This window comes from Squalius cephalus (genome assembly GCF_949319135.1).
Source record: "Squalius cephalus genome assembly, chromosome: 23".
NCBI classification, from domain to species: Eukaryota; Metazoa; Chordata; class Actinopteri; order Cypriniformes; family Leuciscidae; genus Squalius; species Squalius cephalus.
The window spans coordinates 21,195,287-21,217,208 of NC_137144.1; the positions used below are offsets into that span (position 1 = coordinate 21,195,287).

The 21,922-nt window shown below is 38.8% G+C and overlaps 1 protein-coding gene across 3 annotated transcripts; it reads right to left on the reverse strand.

Annotated features, from left to right (window-relative positions):
- Positions 1-588: 588 nt before the first annotated feature.
- On the reverse strand, positions 589-21,360 carry LOC307151992 (class I histocompatibility antigen, F10 alpha chain-like). Of its 3 annotated transcripts, none has more exons than XM_079860294.1 (5): positions 9,819-9,929; positions 2,242-2,490; positions 1,611-1,889; positions 1,172-1,450; positions 589-1,091 (listed from the first exon to the last, which is right to left on the reverse strand). In XM_079860294.1, exons 1-5 carry the CDS (start codon positions 9,883-9,885, stop codon positions 961-963), a joined length of 1,005 nt encoding a protein of 334 aa, XP_079716420.1. In that variant the 5' UTR covers positions 9,886-9,929; the 3' UTR covers positions 589-960. The 3 variants fall into 3 exon arrangements, with proteins under 3 accessions (XP_079716420.1, XP_079716422.1, XP_079716421.1); XM_079860296.1 differs by lacking the exons at positions 589-1,091; positions 1,172-1,450; positions 1,611-1,889; positions 2,242-2,490; positions 9,819-9,929 and adding exons at positions 16,153-17,452; positions 17,536-17,808; positions 17,968-18,237; positions 18,988-19,233; positions 20,739-21,360; XM_079860295.1 differs by lacking the exons at positions 589-1,091; positions 1,172-1,450; positions 1,611-1,889; positions 2,242-2,490; positions 9,819-9,929 and adding exons at positions 16,153-17,455; positions 17,536-17,808; positions 17,968-18,237; positions 18,988-19,233; positions 20,739-21,360.
- Positions 21,361-21,922: the final 562 nt, after the last annotated feature.

Genomic DNA, 21,922 nt, shown 5'->3' on the forward strand with positions numbered 1-21,922 from the left:
TTGTATTACAGAAAAAAAAGAAAGAAAAGAAAAATATTTAACAATAAAAATGAATTGATAAACATGAAATGTATGAGTATTTTAAATGTAAAGAATTTGTTTGTGTAATGTAGAAGATGCTCCATTAAACAATAAGAGCAGGTTGACTGTCAGATGTTTTACAGGAAATATGAGCCATTAACTACAGCAGTTCTCAACTAAGGGGGCCGGGGGCCTCTGCAAACTTCTAAGGGGGCCTCAATATGACTCAAAATAATTTAGAACAAGCATAAAAATTTGCCAAACATATTTTCACATTCATATAGTCTAGAAAGATGATGATGAAGCAATAAATCTAAAAATATGCCATTAAAAAGAAAGAAATGAACTTCTGCACAATCTTACTTGATTTGATCGTAAATCGAAGTATAGACTAGGAGACAACATTCTAGATGCCGTGGAAGGAACAGCAGTGAGTGCAGACATTTACAATGATATTTTAAAAACAATATGTATACAATATAATGTATCTAAATGATTGATTAACATGGTGTCTGAGGATATGGCTCTGTGTGAAACACACATTAGATTAATCTGTGATAAAAGATTACTTAAAACAAGACCAAAATCTTTAATGTAGCCTATATTTGCTAACAATCACATCAGTATTTATTACAACACTAACATCAAACATCAAATGGATGGATATCTTCAGATATCTATATAACATTATGTTCATCTGTAAATGGATATAAATGTGATTTAATATATAAGACAATAATCTAGCTGTTATTCCATTCTGAGGATTTTACAGTAATAATAATTTGTATCAAAGTCAAAATGAGGTTTGTAGTCATTTTATCACGCTCCAGAAAATGGTGGTATTTTAGTATTTGTCACAAATATTCCATTATACATAAAGTGATCTTGTAAATATTCAAATAGATCACGTTTTATCTTGAAGGTAAACATACCAGAAAATTAAGTTGGCCTACTTCTTGACCTTCTAATCCTTATGACTGCCACAATCACACATATCACCAACATCAGGACAGCAACAGCAACAGCAACAGCAACAACAACTTCTATGTGAAGTCTGGAAGGTTCATCTTCTATAAGAGGAAGCATTTAGAATCAGATCAAAATGTAAAGATTTTATCTGATACTTTCTATTTCTGTAAAAGCTCATTACCTAATTCAATGATCAGTTTGTTGTCCAGACTGAGGTGTGTGGCAGAGCAGCTGTATTTGTGTTTGTCTGCACTGATCTCCAGACTCTTCCTCATCTGGTACGTCCCGTCACCATTGGGCAGCAGATCTCCTCCAGTGATCTCATGATCAGATACAGGCTGTCCATCTCTGAACAGGGTCAGGTTGATGTGACGAGGGTAAAATCCTGTTGCCAAACAAATCACACGAGACCCTCCAGAATCTGAGTTTGCTTTTTGTGTGAGTGTGATATTGGGCTTTTCTGTAGAAGGAGGAAAAAAATAAACAAGAGATGATTCAGAGAACGTTTTACATGTATAAATACATGGGTTAATTTTTAATCCTGAAGATTTACTCTAAACAGTTACATTTGTTTTCATAAAACAAATTTAGGGAATTTAGATGTGCCCTTGAGTACGTACTTTTTCTGTTAATTTGATCTCTTCTCTTTTTGAGGTAATTCTTGAGAGTTGTTATACAAACTGGGTAAAAGGTATTTTCAATTTCCTGCTTAAATTCTTCCAGGTGAGGTTTAATCAGTTCTTGTTTAATATTTACAGTCACAGTATAAGTGAATGTGTTGTTAATGTAACGCAGTTCATCTGTGGTGGAGCCTCTGGCAGCATCTGCAATAATCATCTTTCCAGGCTTGTCGGAGTCCAGCAGCTCACACACAACCAGTGTCTGATAAACATCAAGACCTGTGAGGGAAATATGAGGGAGAATGGGAGATGGTCAAGTATTGGCCTCCTTCATCTTACACTCTTTGTTTAGCATTTTGTTGTTGTTTTTTTATATATGATAACTCTAAAATTGTCTTTGTAAATAAAACATAATTCCTTTTTAAAATTAAAACATTTTTATAAATATAATTAATTCATCATTCATTTCACTTTTTTGGGGATGGGTTTAAAAAAAAACTAAAAAACAATCAATTTAAAATCAAACATTAAAAATACACTCATCATAAAGATGTATTTAAGCAATTGAATATGTACAGTATGAATAGCATTTTTAAATAGATTAATAGATGTCATTGAGCCAGATACTTACTGTCATTTTGGCTGTCTTGCCCTAACAGTGCGGCTCTTCTCAAAAAGGAGTTATACATGTAGTCACTTATACCCTTTATGTAATCTGAATTCATCACATCATCCTCATTCGTCATATTCCCTCTTGGAAAATATGTCTTTGAATCATAGTATCCAACTGTGATGTCATCCAAAGTTATTGTGCTACTAAATTTAGGAAATTGTGTTTCTCCCTTAATGTAAGTTGAAAGCAACCACAAAGAGTGAGAACCTGAAAAACAAATTGATTATTGGTGATTACAATGGATTATTGTTTTTATTATTGATTATTTGATTCTTGATTTCTATAGTATAGGCTATATGAGACTGTATACAATAAAAATGTTAAGCTACATCCTATATTTACTTTTACTTTTAAACATAAGCCTGGGAATCATGGCATTGACTTCCACTTACAATCAGCATGAAAATGATATGGGAGCGGGGCACAGCTTAACACTTTTTGACTTAACTCAGATTGTGTAAATTCACCTTTAGTTTCAGGGTTTTTTTTTTATTTTTTACACGTCTAGTACAAATGGTCTAGCCTAACTACGTCAGACTTCGTACTTCCGCTCAATTTCAGTTCGTTCTGTACTCAGTCTGAGATAGCGACCTATCTCCCAGTTTTCCTCCGGCCTCAAAACAGCCGGCCAATCAACGAACAGAGGGCGGGCTGAGAGCTGTGACGTAGATGCTGATTGTACCGTGGATGCATAGATTTACTTCACATAATCTGCAAAAGTCGTTCACAGCCATGTTCACTCCGGTATTTCGCTCAATGGTTTTGTTTTCGCATCATACATGTGTTTACAGTGGAAGTTAGATGCGGCTGAGCCTGCACATAACACACGTCATAACCAAACGTTATGATTGGTCTACGAAGCAAAGCGAAGTAGCAGAGTTTGGTATTACCAGGCTACAAATGGTCTTGTTCATTAAAAAAAGATTATGAAGACACTATGGTTCTTTCAGTGAGTATATGGCTGTACTACAGTGGCCCAGTAGTGCACAACACAACGAAATTTAAAAAGCAAACATAAGTTCACAACACAACGAAATTAAGCCACAACACAACGGAAATGAGCGACAACACAACGAAATTAAGCCACAACACAACGGAAATGAGCGACAACACAACGGAAATAAGCCACAACACAACGGAAAATGTACAACACAACAAAATAAAGCCGCAACACAACGGAAATGCTCACGACCACTAGAGGGTTCTCGGAGCGCAGTAAAGTTAGTTTTCCTTGCCATTGTTCTATAGAGTCGGCAGTCTTAATTTATCAATATCACGATTCGTTTTTTACCAAGCGTCGGTTTAGTAAACGCTGCTATGGCCACTACGTAAACCTTGAGCGTGGATGGGGTTCTGCCCTTATCCAGTAGCTCTTGCAGGAAGGATAGAACCTCCGTCACCCCGCAATTTGGGGGTGATATGCCACGGGCTGTGCACCAGCTAGAGAACACAGACCATTTCGAGGAATAGAGCTGTCTCGTAGATGGGGCCCTAGCCTGCATGATCGTGTTTAACACTCCCTCCTGGAGGTTAGCAGTTGATGGCCCACGCATGTAGGGACCAAAGCTCCGGGCGAGGATGCCAGATCGAGCCCTTGGCCTGAGAGAGGAGGTCCCTCCTCACTGGTATCGGCCATGGGGCAATGCTTGTCAGCTGCATCAGAACCGGGAACCAAGCCTGGTTCTTCCAGAATGGAGCCACTAGTAGCACTGAGCATCCGTTTTCCCTGATCTGCTCTAATACCTGAGGTAGGAGCGTGACGGGGGGAAAAGCATAGAGCGGGCAGCGGGGCCAGACGCGGGCCTGCGCATCCCTGCTCTTGGAGAAAAATTACGGACAGTGAGCGTTTTCCTGAAACGCAAACAGGTCTACCTTCGCTTTGCCGAATATGTCCCACAGCAGCTGGACTGTCTGCGGGTGGAGAGACCATTCTCCTGCTGGAACATTGTTCCTGAACAGTCTGTCTGGTCCGACATTCAGGTGGCCAGGCACGTGCGCTGCTCTCAGCAAGCGCAGATTGTGCTGAGCCCAGACCAAGAGGCGCTCCGTCAGCCTGTAAAGGTTTCAGGACCTGATGATTTATATAGGCCACCACTGACATGGTGTCCTTTTACAGCGGGGGAAATAAGTATTGAACACGTCATCATTTTTCTCAGTAAATATATTTCCAAAGGTGCTATTGACATGAAATTTTCACCAGATGTTGGTAACAACCCAAGTAAGCCATACATACAAAGAAACAAACAAAAATAAGTTCAGAAATGAAGTTATGTGTAATAATGTGAAATGACACAGGGAAAAAGTATTGAACACATGAAGAAAGGGAGGTGCAAAAAGGCATGGAAAGCCAAGACAACTGCTGAAAACTTACAGTAATTAAAAAGCAATCCAGCCCCCTGTCAGTGGAAATTAATAACAGCTGGTTCAGTCCCAAATGATGGCCTACAAAAAGGTCTCATTGCCAAGGTGTCACACAAGACACATCTCATGATGGGTAAAAGCAAAGAGCTGTCTCAAGACCTTCGCAACCTAATTGTTGCAAAACATAATGATGGCATTGGTTATAGGCGCCATTCTAAGCTTCTGAATGGTCCAGTGAGCACTTTTGGGGCCATAATACGGAAGTGGAAAGACAATAATTTCACCATAAATTTGCCTCGACCAGTGCTCCTCGCAAGATTTCTGATAGAGGAGTAAAAAAAAAATAATCAGAAGAGTTTCGATTCGCACCGCGCAATCGTCGAGCGAACTGTAGCGAATAGCCTCTTTCTATAATGTTCAGCACCCATTCTGATACCCCGGGAAGCTTTGCCCACGCATCTGCATGAATAGCTAGGGTTGAATGAAATCTGGGCTCTGGACGTGACATAGCGGCGGCCGGAGAGCTTCTGTATGCTGTAACATAGATGCCGTGCTTGCAGCGTTCGAGGCGGGAGGCGCGCTGATCACAGCGGGCAGCCTGCCCGCGCTCGACTCTCTTATGGCGGTTTGCTGAGAGAGAGCGAGCGGGGGGGACCCCGTGGGGTTTGTCATGTCTGTGAGTGAATGTGGGCGCGGGACAGCGGGCACATTTACTACACTGAAAACACCGTCGGCTTGAGCTGACTGTATGTGTTGGTTTCGCTTTTACAGAAACCGTGAGACATGCAGTGTGTAGTGTTTGTGGGCACTGGGACGCGGAGTGCAAGATCCGTGGCTCTCCTTAAATCTGGCAAGCTGACAGCTCCCGGTCCTTCCTCATCCATTTTGCGGAGAAGGTCGGCCTGGAAGATCTGCAGGGTGGCCATTGTGTGCAACGCCGATGCAGCCTGTCCAGCGGCGGTGTAAGCGCGACTGTGCATGGCTGAAGTCGTGCGGCAAGCTTTAGATGGTAGCGCCGTCTTAGCGCGCCGTCCAGCAGAGTGCGGGCAAAGATGGGCCGCTACAGCTTCTTCCACCAGAGGAAGAGAATGGTATCCTCTAGCTTTAGCACCATCCACCACGGAGAATGCTGCCGAGGCAGAGGTACGCATCCTGGCTGAGAAGGGGGCGTTCCAAGACATTGCGAGTTCTTCATGAAGCTCAAGAAGAAACGGCGCGGGTCTTGAAGGCATTGAAACGCGGTCCCCTTGCAGGAAAAAAACATCCAGCCGGTTGTGCGCAGGCTCGGCAGGCGCCGACCACTCGAGGCCGAGGCTCTCTACAGCCTGTGAGAGCAGACGCGTCAGCTCTGCTTCGATGCTAGCCCTTTTCCCGGAAGACTCGCGAGCAGAGGGGGCGAGGTCCACAGAGCTCGACCAATCCTCACTGCCTGACGCCAGGATAGAGCAGCTGTCCTCCTCTACAGATGCCGCTTCCTCGTCATTATCTAAGACGGAAGCAGCGGCAGACTGCAGCCGCTGTCCGGGAGTGAGAGACTCAGGTGAAGCAGGCGGTGAAGCTGGCGGGCGAACCGGTGAGCTTCTATCGGTTGGAGGAGGTTCCGGGACCCGCTGAGCACGGCGCGGCACCGCAGTGGGTGCAAGTGCAGTCTTGGCAAAAGATGCCAGGCGAGTCCTCAGAGTCACCATGGGCAATAGCTCGCAGTGAGGGCATCCACCGTCAGCGAGCGCGAGAGCTGCATGATCCTCACCCAGGCAGGAAACGCAGATGACATGGCGGTCCCCGTCGCTGAGTGGGGCTCGGCACGAGCCACAAGGGTTACGAGACATCTTGAGAAAGACGCTCGGCTCTTTTAGAGAGAGAATGTGAGTCGCAGCGGCGAACACACACTAGCAGTGAAAAGGATATAGTGCGCCGGATAGCGCAGCAGGAACGCCGACTGAAGGTGCAAGGTGCAAGGTGCAAGGCTCGTCCCGCTGAAAGGCTTTCTCTGACGGCACGGCTTCTTTCTCTCAGTATCCAGCGATGCGTGAGCTCCGCTGAAGAGATGAAAATCAGTGGAATCAGCCTGTCAAGCTATATTTATAAGGCCCACGCCACGTGAGTTTCGGCGGGACGTGACGTAGTGGGCGCGAAGCGCCCCCATTGGATCTGACGTCACGGGGGCCTCTCTCGATAGGCTGCTGCAGTTGCCGCAGGGCAGCCAATAGGCGCGACCTGTCTCGCCTATGTCTGCATGCTGCCGCAACGCGTTTTACATTATTCCAAAATTAAAGGGGGGGTGAAATGCTATTTCATGCATACTGAGTTTTTTACACTGGTAAAGAGTTGGATTCCCATGCTAAACATGGACAAAGTTTCAAAAACTAAGTTGTACGTTTGAAGGAGTATTTTTGTTCCAAAAATACTCCTTCCGGTTTGTCACAAGTTTCGGAAAGTTTTTTTCGAGTATGGCTCTGTCTTACGTAAGATAGGGCGGAATTTCCTTATATGGGTCCTAAGGGCACTTCTCCGGTAAGATCGCGGCCGCGCGCGCACTCGTAGACCAGAGCAAGAGAGTGAAAGCAGTTCGCCATCAAAGCGCCCTGCCCGGCTTTTGGGAAGTCAATGTCACCAAAGAAGTGTGTTTTTGGTTGCCAGGGCAAGACAACCCTGCACAGATTCCCAAAGAACCCAGCGTTAAGGAACCCGTGGATGGAGTTTGTTTTCCTGAGCATAAACGGAGTTGTGTAAAGACTGTTGTTCCCTGCATTTCGACGATGATTGTTTTATAAACAAAGCCCAGATCTACGGATTTGCAGATCGTCTAATGCTTAAGGATCGAGCAGTCACAATGATAAAAATCCGCGGTCGTGCGTTGGAACCGGACGGTGAGTAAAACTGTTTGTTGAACAAATGTCTCTGTGTGTTGTCACTAGCTTGGCGCGTTAGCACAGCTAAGCTTCGCCCACACGGCCCGCCCCCAGCCGCTCGGTTTTTTCCGGAAAGACTCGGTACAGCCTATCTTTATGTTAAAAATTTAATAAAACAAAATACTTTTTGGAGATATGAAGGATGCAATATTACTCTATAGGTACTCAAGATTAACAGGAGATTGAGTGAAAATGAGCATTTCACCCCCCCTTTAAGGACAATTTTTTGGCTTCAGTATCTCGCGGAAAAGAGATTTCCCCATAGCGTAAGATATTATGCAGTACGAGAGAACCTCTCGTAAGAGAACTAACTTTATCGTGCTCCGAGAGCCCTCGGGAGCATTTCCGTTGTGTTGCGGCTTTATTTCGTTGTGTTGTGGCTCATTTCCGTTGTGTTGCGGCTTTATTTCGTTGTGTTGTACATTTTCCGTTGTGTTGTGGCTCAAGTCATTTCCGTTGTGTTGTGGATTCATTTCGTTGTGTTGTACATTTTCCGTTGTGTTGTGGCTCATTTCCATTGTGTTGTGGATTCATTTCGTTGTGTTGTGAACTTATGTTTGCTTTTTAAATTTCGTTGTGTTGTGCACTACTGGGCCAAATGGCAGGAAAAAAAATAAACCAAACTTTTTTTAATTTGGCCTAACCAAACTTTTTTTTCAAGGTAGTGTGTCTATTCAATTGAAAATATACATATTTTAAAATATTACATAATTCATTGATGCCTGTTTGTCATGTTTAACACAGACCAATCATCCTCTGGCACAACAAGTTCAATTTGCATTGGACAATGTGAAGTGGAGCGGTAATCTTTCCGGTCATTCATAAATCGTCTGGAAATTACATGGACAGACAAATTTACATTTATGAAGCGATCTGAATCTGCGTCGTTGAAGTAATGATGTTAATTGATTACAAAGCACTGCACAAAACCAGCACCAAAAGTAGCATTAATGGTAAGTAGTATTCAAGTCACTTGTACGCACCGTTTACCATTTGATCAAACTATCATAGTTGGTTAAATGAAGCCCAGGCGCCACCTACAGGCTTATTATGTGAAGTGTAGGCTGACAACAACACGCGAAATGGTGATGTGAAAGGACTTTATTATTTACTTTTTTTTATTATTATGCAGCAATAGTATATATATATATACAATATGTAACGGTCAAAAATTTGGACACATTAATATTTTTTTATGTTTTTTAAAGAAGTCTCTTATTGCACATCAAGCCTGCATTTATTTGATCAAAAATGCAGAAAAAAGTATTACAATTTAAAATAATGGTTTTCTATTTTAATATACTTTAAAATTGTATTTATTTCTGTGATGCAAATCTGAATATTCAGTATAATTACTCCAGTCTTCATCCTTCAGAAATCATTCTAATATGCTGATTTATTATCAATGTTTGAAAGAGTTGTGGTGCTTAATGTTTTTTTCGGAACCTGTGATGCTTTTTTCAGGATTCAGAAAGAAAGAAGATTACTGACCCCAAACTTTTGAACGGTATGTATATTGGTACAAAAGTATTGATTTCTATTTTAAATAAATGCTGTACTTTTTTTAACTTTTTAAACTCAGAATCCTGAAAAAGTGTATTAAAATAGAAAACCATTATTTTAAATTGTAGTAATATTTCATAATATGACTGTTTTTTCTGTTTTTTTGATCAAATAAATGCAACCTTTCTGAGCATATGCCCCATTTTTTACATTTGAGCCCCTGCCCCTGAGGAACTCTCTGCACGTCCCTGCTAATAGCGTGGCACATTGTAACAGAATTACGTGCCCCACCACCACCTCAACTTTAAATCTGGCTAGTGTCTCCTGCTTGTTAGCGAAGCATTAAATAACTATCTAAACTGCTAAATCACAGATTAGAGATTAAAAAAAAATGCTGATCTTTCTCGGTTTAGAAATGAAAAAAAAAAACTTTAGTAAGGAATGTAGGCTACTTGCTATTATTAAATATTTGTTCTGCCATACCTTTTTTAATGCATATTTGAATATGCATATAGTGTTGAAATGGCAACAAGTAAATGGGTCAAACTTTTTGTCATGCTAGCATAGAAACCTTAAACCATGTGTTATAACTAACCCCAGGTGTGTCCGTATAAAACAAGGTTGTGCCTCGCTCTACCACAACGCTCTATTCAGGTCAGGGAGATTATACGCGATAATCTTCATTAATCTTAAATTCATTCCTTGAAATAGATTAGGTTTTAAAATTCTAATAATATTTAAAAAGGCTAAACAACTTACCATCTGAAGATGGAAGTGAAAGTGCAAGTAAAAAAACAAGGACATAAGATTGTGCCCTGCACTGCATGCTTTTAGTCTTCAAATATTCTGCACAATGTGCCTGCACAATGTGCCTGCACATGTACCGAGTTAGAATATGGCTGCATCTCACTTTTTTTTTTTTTTTTTTTTTACAGTCTATGGTCTCAGCATGTTTTGTTTTGTCAGTCCATTTTTTATTTATTTTTTGCTCGACAGGGGGCACGTTCAACTTTTAGATTTCCTTGGCGATCCTGCAGAGGGAATGAGAAGGGGGAGTCCACAGACCTGGAGCCGGTAGATATACGCCCCAGGCAGTTTTACGCCCCTGTTATGCTTTCTAATTGTATCAACGTCTTTACATAGAATGCCAAGGAAATAAAGGATAAAAAGAAGATAAAAACAAGGAACTCTTTTTGTGTGTGTGTGTGTGTGTGTGTGTGTGTGTGTGTGTGTGTGTGTGTGTGTGTGTGTGTGTGTGTGTTTTGTGTTCAGAAAGAATTAAAAGGAGGAAAATATCAGCGAAAGTGGAGGAACATTTGCATCTACTTGAAAAAGAGTCTATGATTGATGATTTGTTGGCATATGATTCTGAAAAGGAATACCCACTGGATGTATGTTAAAGCTACACTGTGTGATTTTTACCCCCATCTAGCGGTGAAATTGTATATGACTACCCAATGAATTTTAGTTTCTGTTCCTCTCAATTCCGAGGGCGTTTTTACTCCTACGGTAGCCGTATTATTCCAAGATTAACATGGCTTCCAGTTATCACTTCGTCCATGACAATAATAAACAATACGTCTAAAATGAATAAAACTACAGGACAGATGTCAGGAGGTAAACGTCACCCTTGGAATCGGCTATCCCAGCATAATCAGATTAGGCTAACGTTACAATGTGTACAAAGTAAAAGCAATTAAAAATAACTAAAACGTTCAGTGTCCTTTTTTATATATAGCTTAAAAAATTGCGCCTTTAAAACTATTCATCACCTGTGATCTGTCGCAGCACAGATTTATGTTACAAGGTAAACAATACTTTTTCACCATTGACCCGAGGATGAAGTTATACTAGAGGTCGTTCTGGCGTTATGCACAACCATGCTATGGTTAGACAATCAACTATAAAACTTCGAATTTACACAAATGAATTACAACAGGCTGAATTACCTGTCGAGAAGAAAGCAGGCAACCTCGGCGTCCGTTTTAAAATCTTTTCTCCTCATGAGCTCTTTCCATCTGGGAAAAGTTACTCCAATATTGACTATGGTCTTGCTGATTTGTCTGTCGCGTTGACGTTTTAATTCTCTCTTTCAAATGTGAGTACGCACGCACACACACACACACACACACACACACACACACAGCTCGCGAGTAATCTCCCCCTCGCATTCGTCACGGTGTCACTGAGTGAAAAACGCAAAAGGCGAAGCTTGAATTTACAGGTATGTCCCTCTTTGGCTAATGTAGTTTCAAGATGGAGGGGCAACATGGCGACCGGCATTCGAACCCCTCACCCGTATGTATTTTCAATGGCAGATTATAAACTTAAGAGAATACTTTATTACTTGAAAGAAGTAAATATACATTAATGAGCACATATATTTTTGAAAGAACTAAGTGTTTTTTGCTAAGAATCAACTAAAAAAGTTACACAGTGTAGCTTTAAAGCATACTGAAAGCGAAGATTCCACGGACACTTTCTATGATGCTTGTGATCAGAACTGTTTTGAGAATTCATCAAATGATTTAGAAGATGAAAATTCCTCAGATTTTTTTAATGATTTTAATATTTCCTCATTTGATGATTTGGATTCTGAAAACTGGGTGCCAGGTGATATGCCTGGTTGTGATAGTGACTGTTATTTGCATGGAGATGTATGTTTTGACTTGGAAGATAATGACAATGATTTATGTGGGCTTGCAGAATTCAACATACCACAAACAGCGCTGTCTGCACTTCTTAAAATCCTAAGGAGGAAGGGCCTTGATATCCCAATGGATGGCAGAACTCTTATGTCCACTGACAGATCTTGCAATGTGGCGAATATGGCTGGGGGGTCCTACTACCACTTTGGAATCGAAAATGCTCTCATAGCTGAACTAACATCTTTAGGACATTTAGCAAATGTGACTGATACTCTCACACTTTAAATTAACATCAATGGATTGCCCTTATTCCGTAGCTCCAGTATGAGTCTGTGGCCTATTCTGGGTATGATTAAGGAAATTCCAGGGTGTAGTGTGTTTGTAATTGGAGTGTACTCAGCCATTTCTCAGAGTGGTATTGTGTACAATGGTGTACATTTCAGGGTACTATTACCCAATGCTTTTATTTGTGATGCACCTGCTCGTGCCTTTCTTAAATACTCCAAAGGCCATACAGGCTATTGGGTGTGAGAGGTGCACTCAAAAAGGCCAGTACATTAATGGGAAGGTATCCTGAAATATCAGCAGAGCTCAGGACAGATGAGCAATTTGGTAGGCAAGGCTATCAACAGCACCAACTGTCAGCCTCCTCCTAAATGATCTGGGTATAGGTTTAGTTACCAGTTTTGTGTTAGATTATATGCACCTTGTGTGCTTGGGGACAATGCGTAAGTTAATATTTCTTTGGTTGAAGGGGCCGCTGAAATGCAGGCAGTCTATGAAGTTTTTTGTTGTAATTTCAGCATATATGGTTTCTATCAGGCAATATTTACCTAGCAATTTTGCAAGGAAACCACGATCCTTGTTTGAACTCAGCACATGGAAAGCTACAGAGCTTCGGCTATTCTCCTCAATAATATACCCAGTAGAATGAACAGAAGCTTTTTACTTCTATCAGTATCTATGAGAATTCTTCTGAGTCCTGCCTTATGTTCTCCTGACAATTGTGACTATGCTGAGGAGATTTTGAAACTCTTTGTAACAGATTTTGCTGCAATTTATGGCACTGAATTTGTCAGCTATAACATTCATTGATCCACCTAGCTCTAGATGCACGAAAATTCAGCCCGTTGGATAGTGTTTCAGCTTTTCCTTTTGAGACATTTTTTGGTAAACTGAAAAAACTTCGGCCTCAAAACCGTCCAACAACTCGTCAGGAGGATCCATGAGAAGCAGAAAGTGGCAAGCCAAAAGACAACATCAGTTTTCAGCCCACTTAAACAGCTCCACTTTTCTGGACCAATGATTAATTCAATTGCTACATGGGAACAATACAGGCGTTACAATGATGGACAGACACTGATCTCCTCCTCTCGTGGCGATGACTGTTTTTCTGTAGGGGGAAGGATTCTTATTGTGGACAACAGATATATGATTAACCAATACATAATATTAAATGTAATCAATTAGCCTAATAAAAGTAACAATCACATGTTAAGGGGGGAAAAGAAATGTATACAAATGGATTTGTGCATGCCTGAAGGGGGCATGGGGTGTTGGAACAGATGTTAAGGATCCATGTGAGGGTCTCTCTGGTATCCAGAGTGTAGTCATACTGTATATAAATCAGTCATGGAAATTCTCTGGTGGAAATGTGTACGAACCCTGTGTATAGTGGTATCACCTCTTTTCCAAAATGTATACTTTTTTAACCAACTGTTTTTAAAATGCTTTAACTCATTGATTGTGCTTGTATATTATAAATTTCTAGGCGAGTGATTTTGTCCAGTGAGGATGAGGATGATGACAATTGGTCTGGCAGCCCCATCATGCCTACACTTCCATCCACCCTCAGGGCATCACCTCCACACTGTAAAAAAATGTAAGGCTGTATAACAAAAAAAAATCTTAGTACTAATTTCCCCAAGCTTTTTCCTGTTGACTCAACTTTTGTAAATAACAGTTATACAAACTGAAAATAAGTTGTCTGTGATACAAAAAAAAAAAACTTTAGTTTTCTTAGTGCTGCATTTGACACTATCGACCACAACATTCTTTTAAATAGACTCGAAAATTATGTTGTTGGCATTAGTGGAATTGCGTTAGCATGGTTTAAATCATACTTATTTGACCGTTATCAGTTTGTAGCAGTAAATGAAGAGATGTCTTATCGATCACAAGTTCAGTATGGCGTACCACAAGGCTCAGTACTAGGACCGCTGCTGTTCACTCTGTACATGCTACCCTTGGGAGAAATCATTAGGAAGCATGGCATTAGTTTTCATTGTTATGCTAATGATACGCAGCTCTATATTTCTTCACACCCTGATGAAACTTACCAATTCACAAAACTAACGGAATGCATAGCTGATATAAAAAATGGATGACTAGCAACTTCCTACTACTTAATTCTGAAAAAAAAACAGAGATTCTAATCTTTGGACCAAAAACTTCCTCACGTAATAACCTAGAATACTGTCTAACACTTGATGGCTGCTCTGTCCTGTCTTCGTCGTCGGTTAGGAACCAGTTTGTGCTCTTTGATACCAATCTTTCATTTGAAAGTCAAGTGTCTAGTATCTGTAAAACCGCATTTTTTCATCTTAAAAATAAATCTAAATTACGTCATATGCTCTCAATGAAAAATGCAGAACAATTAGTTCATGCGTTCATGACAGGGTGGTTGCCCTGCACGCTTAGTAAACAAACTACAGCTGGTCCAAAATGCAGCAGTGTGAGTTCTTACCAGAACCAGGAAGTATGACCATATTAGCCCCGTTCTGTCAACACGGCATTGGCTCCCTATTAAACATTGTATAAATTTTAAAATATTGCTGATCACTTACAAAGCACTAAATGGTTAAGCTCCCCAGTACTTGAGCGAACTCTTAACGCATTATCCTTCATGTCTATTGCGATCTCAAAATTCCAGCCAGTTGATAATACCTAGAATGTCAAAATCGACTGCTGGCGGTAGATCCTTTTCCTATTTAGCACCAAATTGTATACATTTTTTTATAAAAATTAATGTTATAAATTATATATTTCTTTAAAAAATTATATTATTTATAAAAATTATACATTTTTAAGGCCAGACAAATAGTTTATTGAGGGTTGATTTGTAAAGAAGGACTACATGCCTGCGCACATATATATTCAAACGCGCAGACCTTTGGACTGAACACGTACTGCGCATGTGCACAACGTCTGTGTTTTTGCGGGTTTGCGTTTTTGAGATTTGCGCAGAGATAATGGATAATCTTTTGCACCTTCGAACCTATTTCAGGGAGTGCATTCTCAAGACACCAAGCACTGTTTTGTGCGGATGGGCGGCCGGAGCACTTTAAGGGTTTTCCTGTTAGAACGGTGTTGTGTTAGCGGCCCCTAAGTTTATAACTAATGATCTTCGCAACGGAAGTGAATCAATCAAACAAAACTAACTTTAGCTAAACAATAACTTTATCCTAGAGCTGTTGTAAGGCCTAAACAATCTGTTACGGTAATTTCCTATGATCTCTGTAAAGCTGCTTTGAAACAATCCATATTGTTAAAAGCGCTATATAAATGATGGTGAATTGACCTGACTTGAAATGTTTTGAATTGAAATATTCACGTCTTAAATAATATATACTGAATATACAACCATGTTGAATTTCAGCCCATAAAAATGCAAGCCCTAAAGAGACAATGCATTAAATGCAAGCACGGTAATGCAATGCATATTTTTTTCAAGTAGGCCTAGTGCAATTCAACAAGCTTTTTTGTTTCAAAAACATTTGTCATTATTTTACTTCCATACTATAAACGTGCACATATACACACAATCACTTTATTTAGTTTTCATGTAAACACTATGTTCGGATTCATCATTCGGAATGAATTCAGTCCGACTGAAACAAAAGGTGTGCATGTAAACATAGGCAATGTGCCGGTGAGTGTAGCCTGTGAACATGAACAGCACACAGACGTGAATAGCACACGAGTTTTAATAAGTGACGATCCTGCTTTCTGCCCAAAAACACCTGTCAGATAAAAAAAAATTCTTTTATTGTGAATATTTTTTTCTTTTTTTTACATTGAGAAAATACAAAAGTTCCGGGTTGTTACGCATTAATTGAAAGAGTAATCGCAAATATGGTTAATTAACTGTAAACAGTTTGTTTGTGAATTTAGGTTTTTTTTATTTGTGAATTCAAATGTATTTAATTTCACATTGAGAAAATAAAAGTTCCAGGTTTCAAATAGTTTTAACATGCAGTTTATTTACAAATGTAGAAAAAAAAAACAGAATAGAAAAAAAGTAGGCTATATATAGAAAAAGAGTGTTTTGAGTTAAAAGTTTGACTGTTGGGGCCCCATACCTGGAATTGATAAGGGCCGCCAAACAACTAAGTCCGTCCCTGCTAGAAATAAATAAGATAAAAAGGCACAAACAGGCAATATTTGATGTAAATGTTTTATTTACAAACAATCTGAACAACTATACCATCATTTTTTTATATAATATCTGTTAGCTAAACAAGTGAACACAGCAAAGACAACTGTATTCAGACCAAAGTCAATAGGGACTTTAAGCAACATCTGCTGATGGACAGGCAACGGCATTCTATTGCGCATGGGCGACTTTAACTTCTACTTCGTGACGTCCCCCTGTCACAGTCTATAACGGGAGAACAGCTGTTTTGCTGTGTCGTTAATACGTGACAGATTGGATAAGTAAATTTTATATTTTAAAAGCCAATCAGAGCGGTCAGACTGCATGGATTTCCATTTCCATTCCATTTGTTTTTTTTTGCCGTTCACACTTGACACTGACAGTCTGAACGAGGCTTAAATGTCACTATACTTCTAAATCAGATAAATAAAAAACCAACAAATATTTTCTGAATTGGATACATGGTTTAAACTGAAACTGAACATCAAGTATGAAATGTAGACAGACAGATTCTCAAATGTAATTTCCAATCCAAAGAAAACCAGAAGAATATGTAAAATTACATAAATATAATTTAATATATACACAACTCCTATGCATATAATATCCAGTGGTTCGTTCAATCATATTAAAATATTTAAAAATATTGGTTAATAACACTTAAATTATTTAGATCAGTGGTTTATTGACATTGTATCAATGGAGAAAAATTTAAGTGTGTTATCTCCAGAAAACTAAAGTGCATAGTATACTTTTGATAAAATAGACAAAGAATTAGACTGCACAAAAAGTATAAAGTGAAACAAGGTAAATTGTGCTACTTGTGTGAAAATGTAGCTCAGCGTACCTGAATTCATTTCACCCCACTAGTATACTACAGTACAATGCAGTTGTACAACATTTTTAGTTGTAATCTGTAATAGCCTATGTAAATAAGACATAGGTGGTATAAAAAAAAAAGATTGTATCGTATTGTTTGATACTGCTGATAGTTTAATACTGTCTTTTGACATCTTCAATATGGTACACAAGTGTACGGTATACTTTAAAATGAAATAAAATGGAATGATAAAATAAATAATAAAATAAGACAAATATATTCCATTTAAATTTATTTTGTAAAAATTCAAATAGATCATATTTTCATATTTTAAGAAAAACATACTACATCATTAAGTTGGGACTACCTCTATAGTCTCTGTCTTCCCGTCTGCCTTTTCTCTAGCAAACAACTGCCAAAATCACAGACATCGCACATACCAATAGCAGGACAGCAACAACAACTCCTATGTGACCTCTGGAAGGTTCATCTTCTAAAAGAGGAAGCATTTAGAATAAGATCAACATGTAAATATTTTATCTGATACTTTCTATTTCTGTAAAAGCTCATTACCTAACTCAATGTCCAGTTTGTTGTCCAGACTGAGGTGTGTGGCAGAGCAGCTGTATTTGTGTTTGTCTGCACTGATCTCCAGACTCTTCCTCATCTGGTACGTCCCGTCACCATTGGGCAGCAGATCTCCTCCAGTGATCTCATGATCAGATACAGGCTGTCCATCTCTGAACAGGGTCAGGTTGATGTGACGAGGGTAAAATCCTGTTGCCAAACAACTCACACGAAACCCTCCAGAGTTTGCTTTTTGTGTGAGTGTGATATCGGGCTTTTCTGTAGAAGGAGGAAAAAAAGAAACAAGAGAACGCAAGAGAACGTTTTACATGTATAAATACATGGGTTAATTTTTAATCCTGAAGATTTACTCTAAACAGTTACATTTGTTTTCATAAGACAAATTTAGGGAATTTAGATGTGCCCTTGAGTACGTACTTTTTCTGTTAATTTGATCTCTTCTCTTTTTGAGGTAATTCTTGAGAGTTGTTATACAAAGTGGGTAAAAGGTATTTGCAAAATCATGCTTAAATTCTTCCAGGTCAGGTTTGATCAGTTCTTGTTTAATATTTACAGTCACAGTATAAGTAAATGTGTTGTTAATGTAATGCAGTTCATCTGTGGTGGAGCCTCTGGCAGCATCTGCAACAGTCATCTTTCCAGGCTTGTCGGAGTCCAGCAGCTCACACACAACCAGTGTCTGAAGACCTGTGAGGGAAATGAGGGAGAATTGTTATGGGAGATTGTCATACATTGGCCTCCTTCATCTTACACTCATTGTTTACCAAACCATTTATAATAAAAATTAAATCTGATAACTCTACTCCTAAACAGATTTTCAAGGTCTGCGGCTAAATCGGTGCTGGTTGTAGTCGCGATGCTTGTTAAGTTTGAGCAGGTCGCCGTCTCAAGCATTCACAGATGCTGCAAAATTTTCAGACCTGTTTGATATTAGTGACATGTGATATTGTAGCAGGGTTGCCAGGCCAACTTAACAAAATGGCCAACCAAAAATAACCCAAAAGGAGCCCAATGACCATATCCCAAATATCTAAATATTCCAATCACATTATAACTCACCCATTCATACTTTACGGTCACAGTCTAAATGCAAAATGAAACCCACTAAATCAAAGCGATCATAAACACAGCTCAAAGGCTATACTACATTACATTTTATTTTTCAGACAATGTTTTAAAAATATTAGAAGCATATTAATATTTTTTTTATATTTTTAATAAAGAAACAATAATAGAAGATTTTGCAGAAATTATTATAAAATGATTCTTTTAATTCTGATTCCACAAATGATTTCACCTAAAAAAATAAAAATTTAAAATCAAACATTAAAAATATGCTCATCGAAAAGATGTATTTAAGCAATTGAATATGTATTGTACAGTATGAATAGTTTGTGCATTTTTAAATAGATTAATAGATTTGAGCCAGATACTTACTGTCATTTTGGCTATCTTGCTTTAACAGTTTGGCTCTTCTAAAAAAGGAGTTATACATGTAGTCACTTATAACCTTTATGTTAACTGAATCAATCACATCATCCTCGTTTGTTGTATTCCCTCTTGGAATATATGCCTTTGAATCATAGTATCCAACTGTGATGTCATCCAAAGTTGTTGTGCTACTAAATTCAGGAAATTGTTTTCCACAAATGTAAGTTGAAAGGAACCAAAAAGAGTGAGAACCTGAAAAACAAATTGATTATTGGTGATTACAATGGATTATTGTTCATTATTGATTATTTGATTCTTGATTGATTGATTTCTACAATAGTAGGCTATGAGACTGTATACAATAAAACTTTTAAGCTTCATCCTTTTTATTTTTAATTTAAAACATAAACCTTGGAATCTTGGCAATGACTTATACTTTCATTCAGAATGAAAATGATATGAGTAGGGGAGAGCGGGGCAAAACCTAACAATTTTTGACTTTCTCAGTTTGTACTCACTGGGGTTCAGGTATTTTTTTATTTATTTTTTATTTTTACAGTACAAATGTGTGGTCTTGTTTCATTAATACAGACTAGTGTATACCTTTTTCTTTATTTTATGAAGGTAGAATGATGCCATAAAGAATTGCATGTGCAGGGTAAGATCTGTGAAAGTGTACATAAGACAATATAAATTAAATTTGAATGTGCAAGAAGATTTGTGAAGGTGTAAATCGCCTTTGAAGGGTAATAAAAAATATTTGCATCATTTTACTGTTATTCGTAAGTGTAATTCATGTATTGGGAAACTGCAGCTTCATGCTAATGCAATTTAATTTACGCTTACAATCTTATGTACACTTTCATAAATCTTACCCTGTGCATGCGATTCTTTATGGCAAAATGTTACCTTCATAAAATAAAGAAAAAAAAAGTATACACTGTAGGCTATTAATGAAACAACCTAATGAGTGAACAGTAACAACATGCCCATAGGGTACACTGTAACATGAGGGGCACATTGTAACGACTATATGACAGCTTAAGATGTTGTCTGATCTAATCAAAAATATATATATACTAGACAAACAAAATTATTTTGTAAGTAAAATCAATTATTAACGTTTTCAAATAAAATAATGCCGTTTTTAATAATTAAAATAAACAACTTTTGGAGTTTGACAATGAACACACTGCAAATACAGCTATACAACATAGTTCAAAACAATGTGAGCAAAAGCAAAATAGATGAAGAAAAGCATTCAGACATTCAGAAAAACACAAAGCTGAACACGACACACCCCATCCACACACTGCTCTCATGGAACAAGAGACAAATAGAGGGGCCAGAATGCTTTGCATTTCCTGAAATAATAATTTCTGAATATTGAACTCAACTCGCAGTCTTTACTCGCAGTCGCCTCTTTCTCATGGTTTGCCAATAGAATTCATAAAAGTTATATGTTAATAACATCACAAACATCAAAGAATTGCATAGTTCTAATAGCGTGGCACATTGTAACAGGATGCCCCTGCCCCACCACCTCAACTGGGATTTATATCTGGCTATAGTGATCTTTCTTGTATCCATTCTTGTAAATTAATTAACCCTGTTTACGTTGTGACTCGCTCTACCCCAACACTCTATAAAGGTAAGGGAGGACATGTACGCGATAACCTTCATTAATCTTGAATTAATTCGTTGAAAAAGATTAGGTTTTAAACTTCTAATAATATTTTAAAACGTAAACAACTTACCATATGAAGCAGATGGAAGTGAAAGTGTGAGTAAAAAAACGACATACGATTGTGTCCAGTTGCACTGCATGCTTTTAGTCTTAAAATATTTTGCAAAAATGTAGGCTACTACACATACCAAGTTAGAATATGGCTGGGGCGGTACGAAAATTGCGGGTTGGGCATTCGTGTTTTCTGAAGCTCGTTATAGTTGTCCCCAAAAGTTTGCTTGAAGTGAGTTACTCCAACTGACTTGTCACGCGATGACTTCACAAACATTGATTAAACCTGCCAAACTAAAACTAGACCCCAAAGGGAAAGATCTGTCGCCTAATATTGAAAAGAAAATTGAGGCCAGAGAAATGGAGCACGACTACGCAATGGAGGTCTCTGTAAACAGTAAAAGAGAACGCAGAGGGATCTCTTCCTGCAACTCCAAGTAAAAATCCTGCGGGAAAAGCCTGGGAGAAAGAAGGAGGAAACCTCCAAAAACGAAACCAATTTGGAGGGCAGGAAAGCTCGCTTTCTTTCGCGGTCCATGGCTTCATTGAAGGACGACGGATCGACGTTGACGGGTGAATTGATACATTTCTAAGTGTCAATCAAGCAGTTGGAAACTTTTCAATGGGACACTACAGCTCTATCTGAAAGTCGCGGTTCATATGTGACTGAGTGAGCTTACAACTTACAAGTGGTGGTTCGATTTGTGGTTTTATAGTTCTCTTTTTCTGTTTTTTTTTTTTTTTTTTTTTTTTTTTTTTTTTCTGTTTTAGCGGAATGATTAAGGACAAAATAATTTTTGGTTCTATGAAGGTTAGGGGCTTAAAGGACATTGTTAAAAGGAAAGCAGTTTTTCTATTTTGTAAAGGGCAGAAAGCTCATTGTATGTGTCTACAAGAGATTCGGATGCATCTTTCTGGACTAATCAATGGGAGGAGAAGATTTTTTTCAGCCGTGGTTCTAACCGTTCAGGAGGAGTGGTAATATGCTTCAACAAATGTCTGGGGATGTCGTCGTTCATAAAGCTGATGGAAGTGGTCACTGGTTGTAGCCTACTGAAAATTGATGGTAGTTTTTTTCATTCTAATTACTATTTATGGCTTTAACAATGCAGCTGAAAAACAGAAATTGTTAGAAGATATTTCTAATATGATCTCAGAAACTAAAGTGCGGTACCCATCTGATAATGTTTTAGAGGGGACTGG

Coding starts and splice junctions, on each gene's coding strand:
- LOC307151992 (XM_079860294.1), bottom strand. CDS start 9,885: ATGCAGTGCAGGGCACAATCTTATGTCCTTGTTTTTTTACTTGCACTT. Junction 1,451..1,610: donor AGATCAAATTAACAGAAAAA/GTACGTACTCAA, acceptor CTCCTTCTACAG/AAAAGCCCAATATCACACTC. Junction 1,092..1,171: donor CAAACTGATCATTGAATTAG/GTAATGAGCTTT, acceptor TTCCTCTTATAG/AAGATGAACCTTCCAGACTT.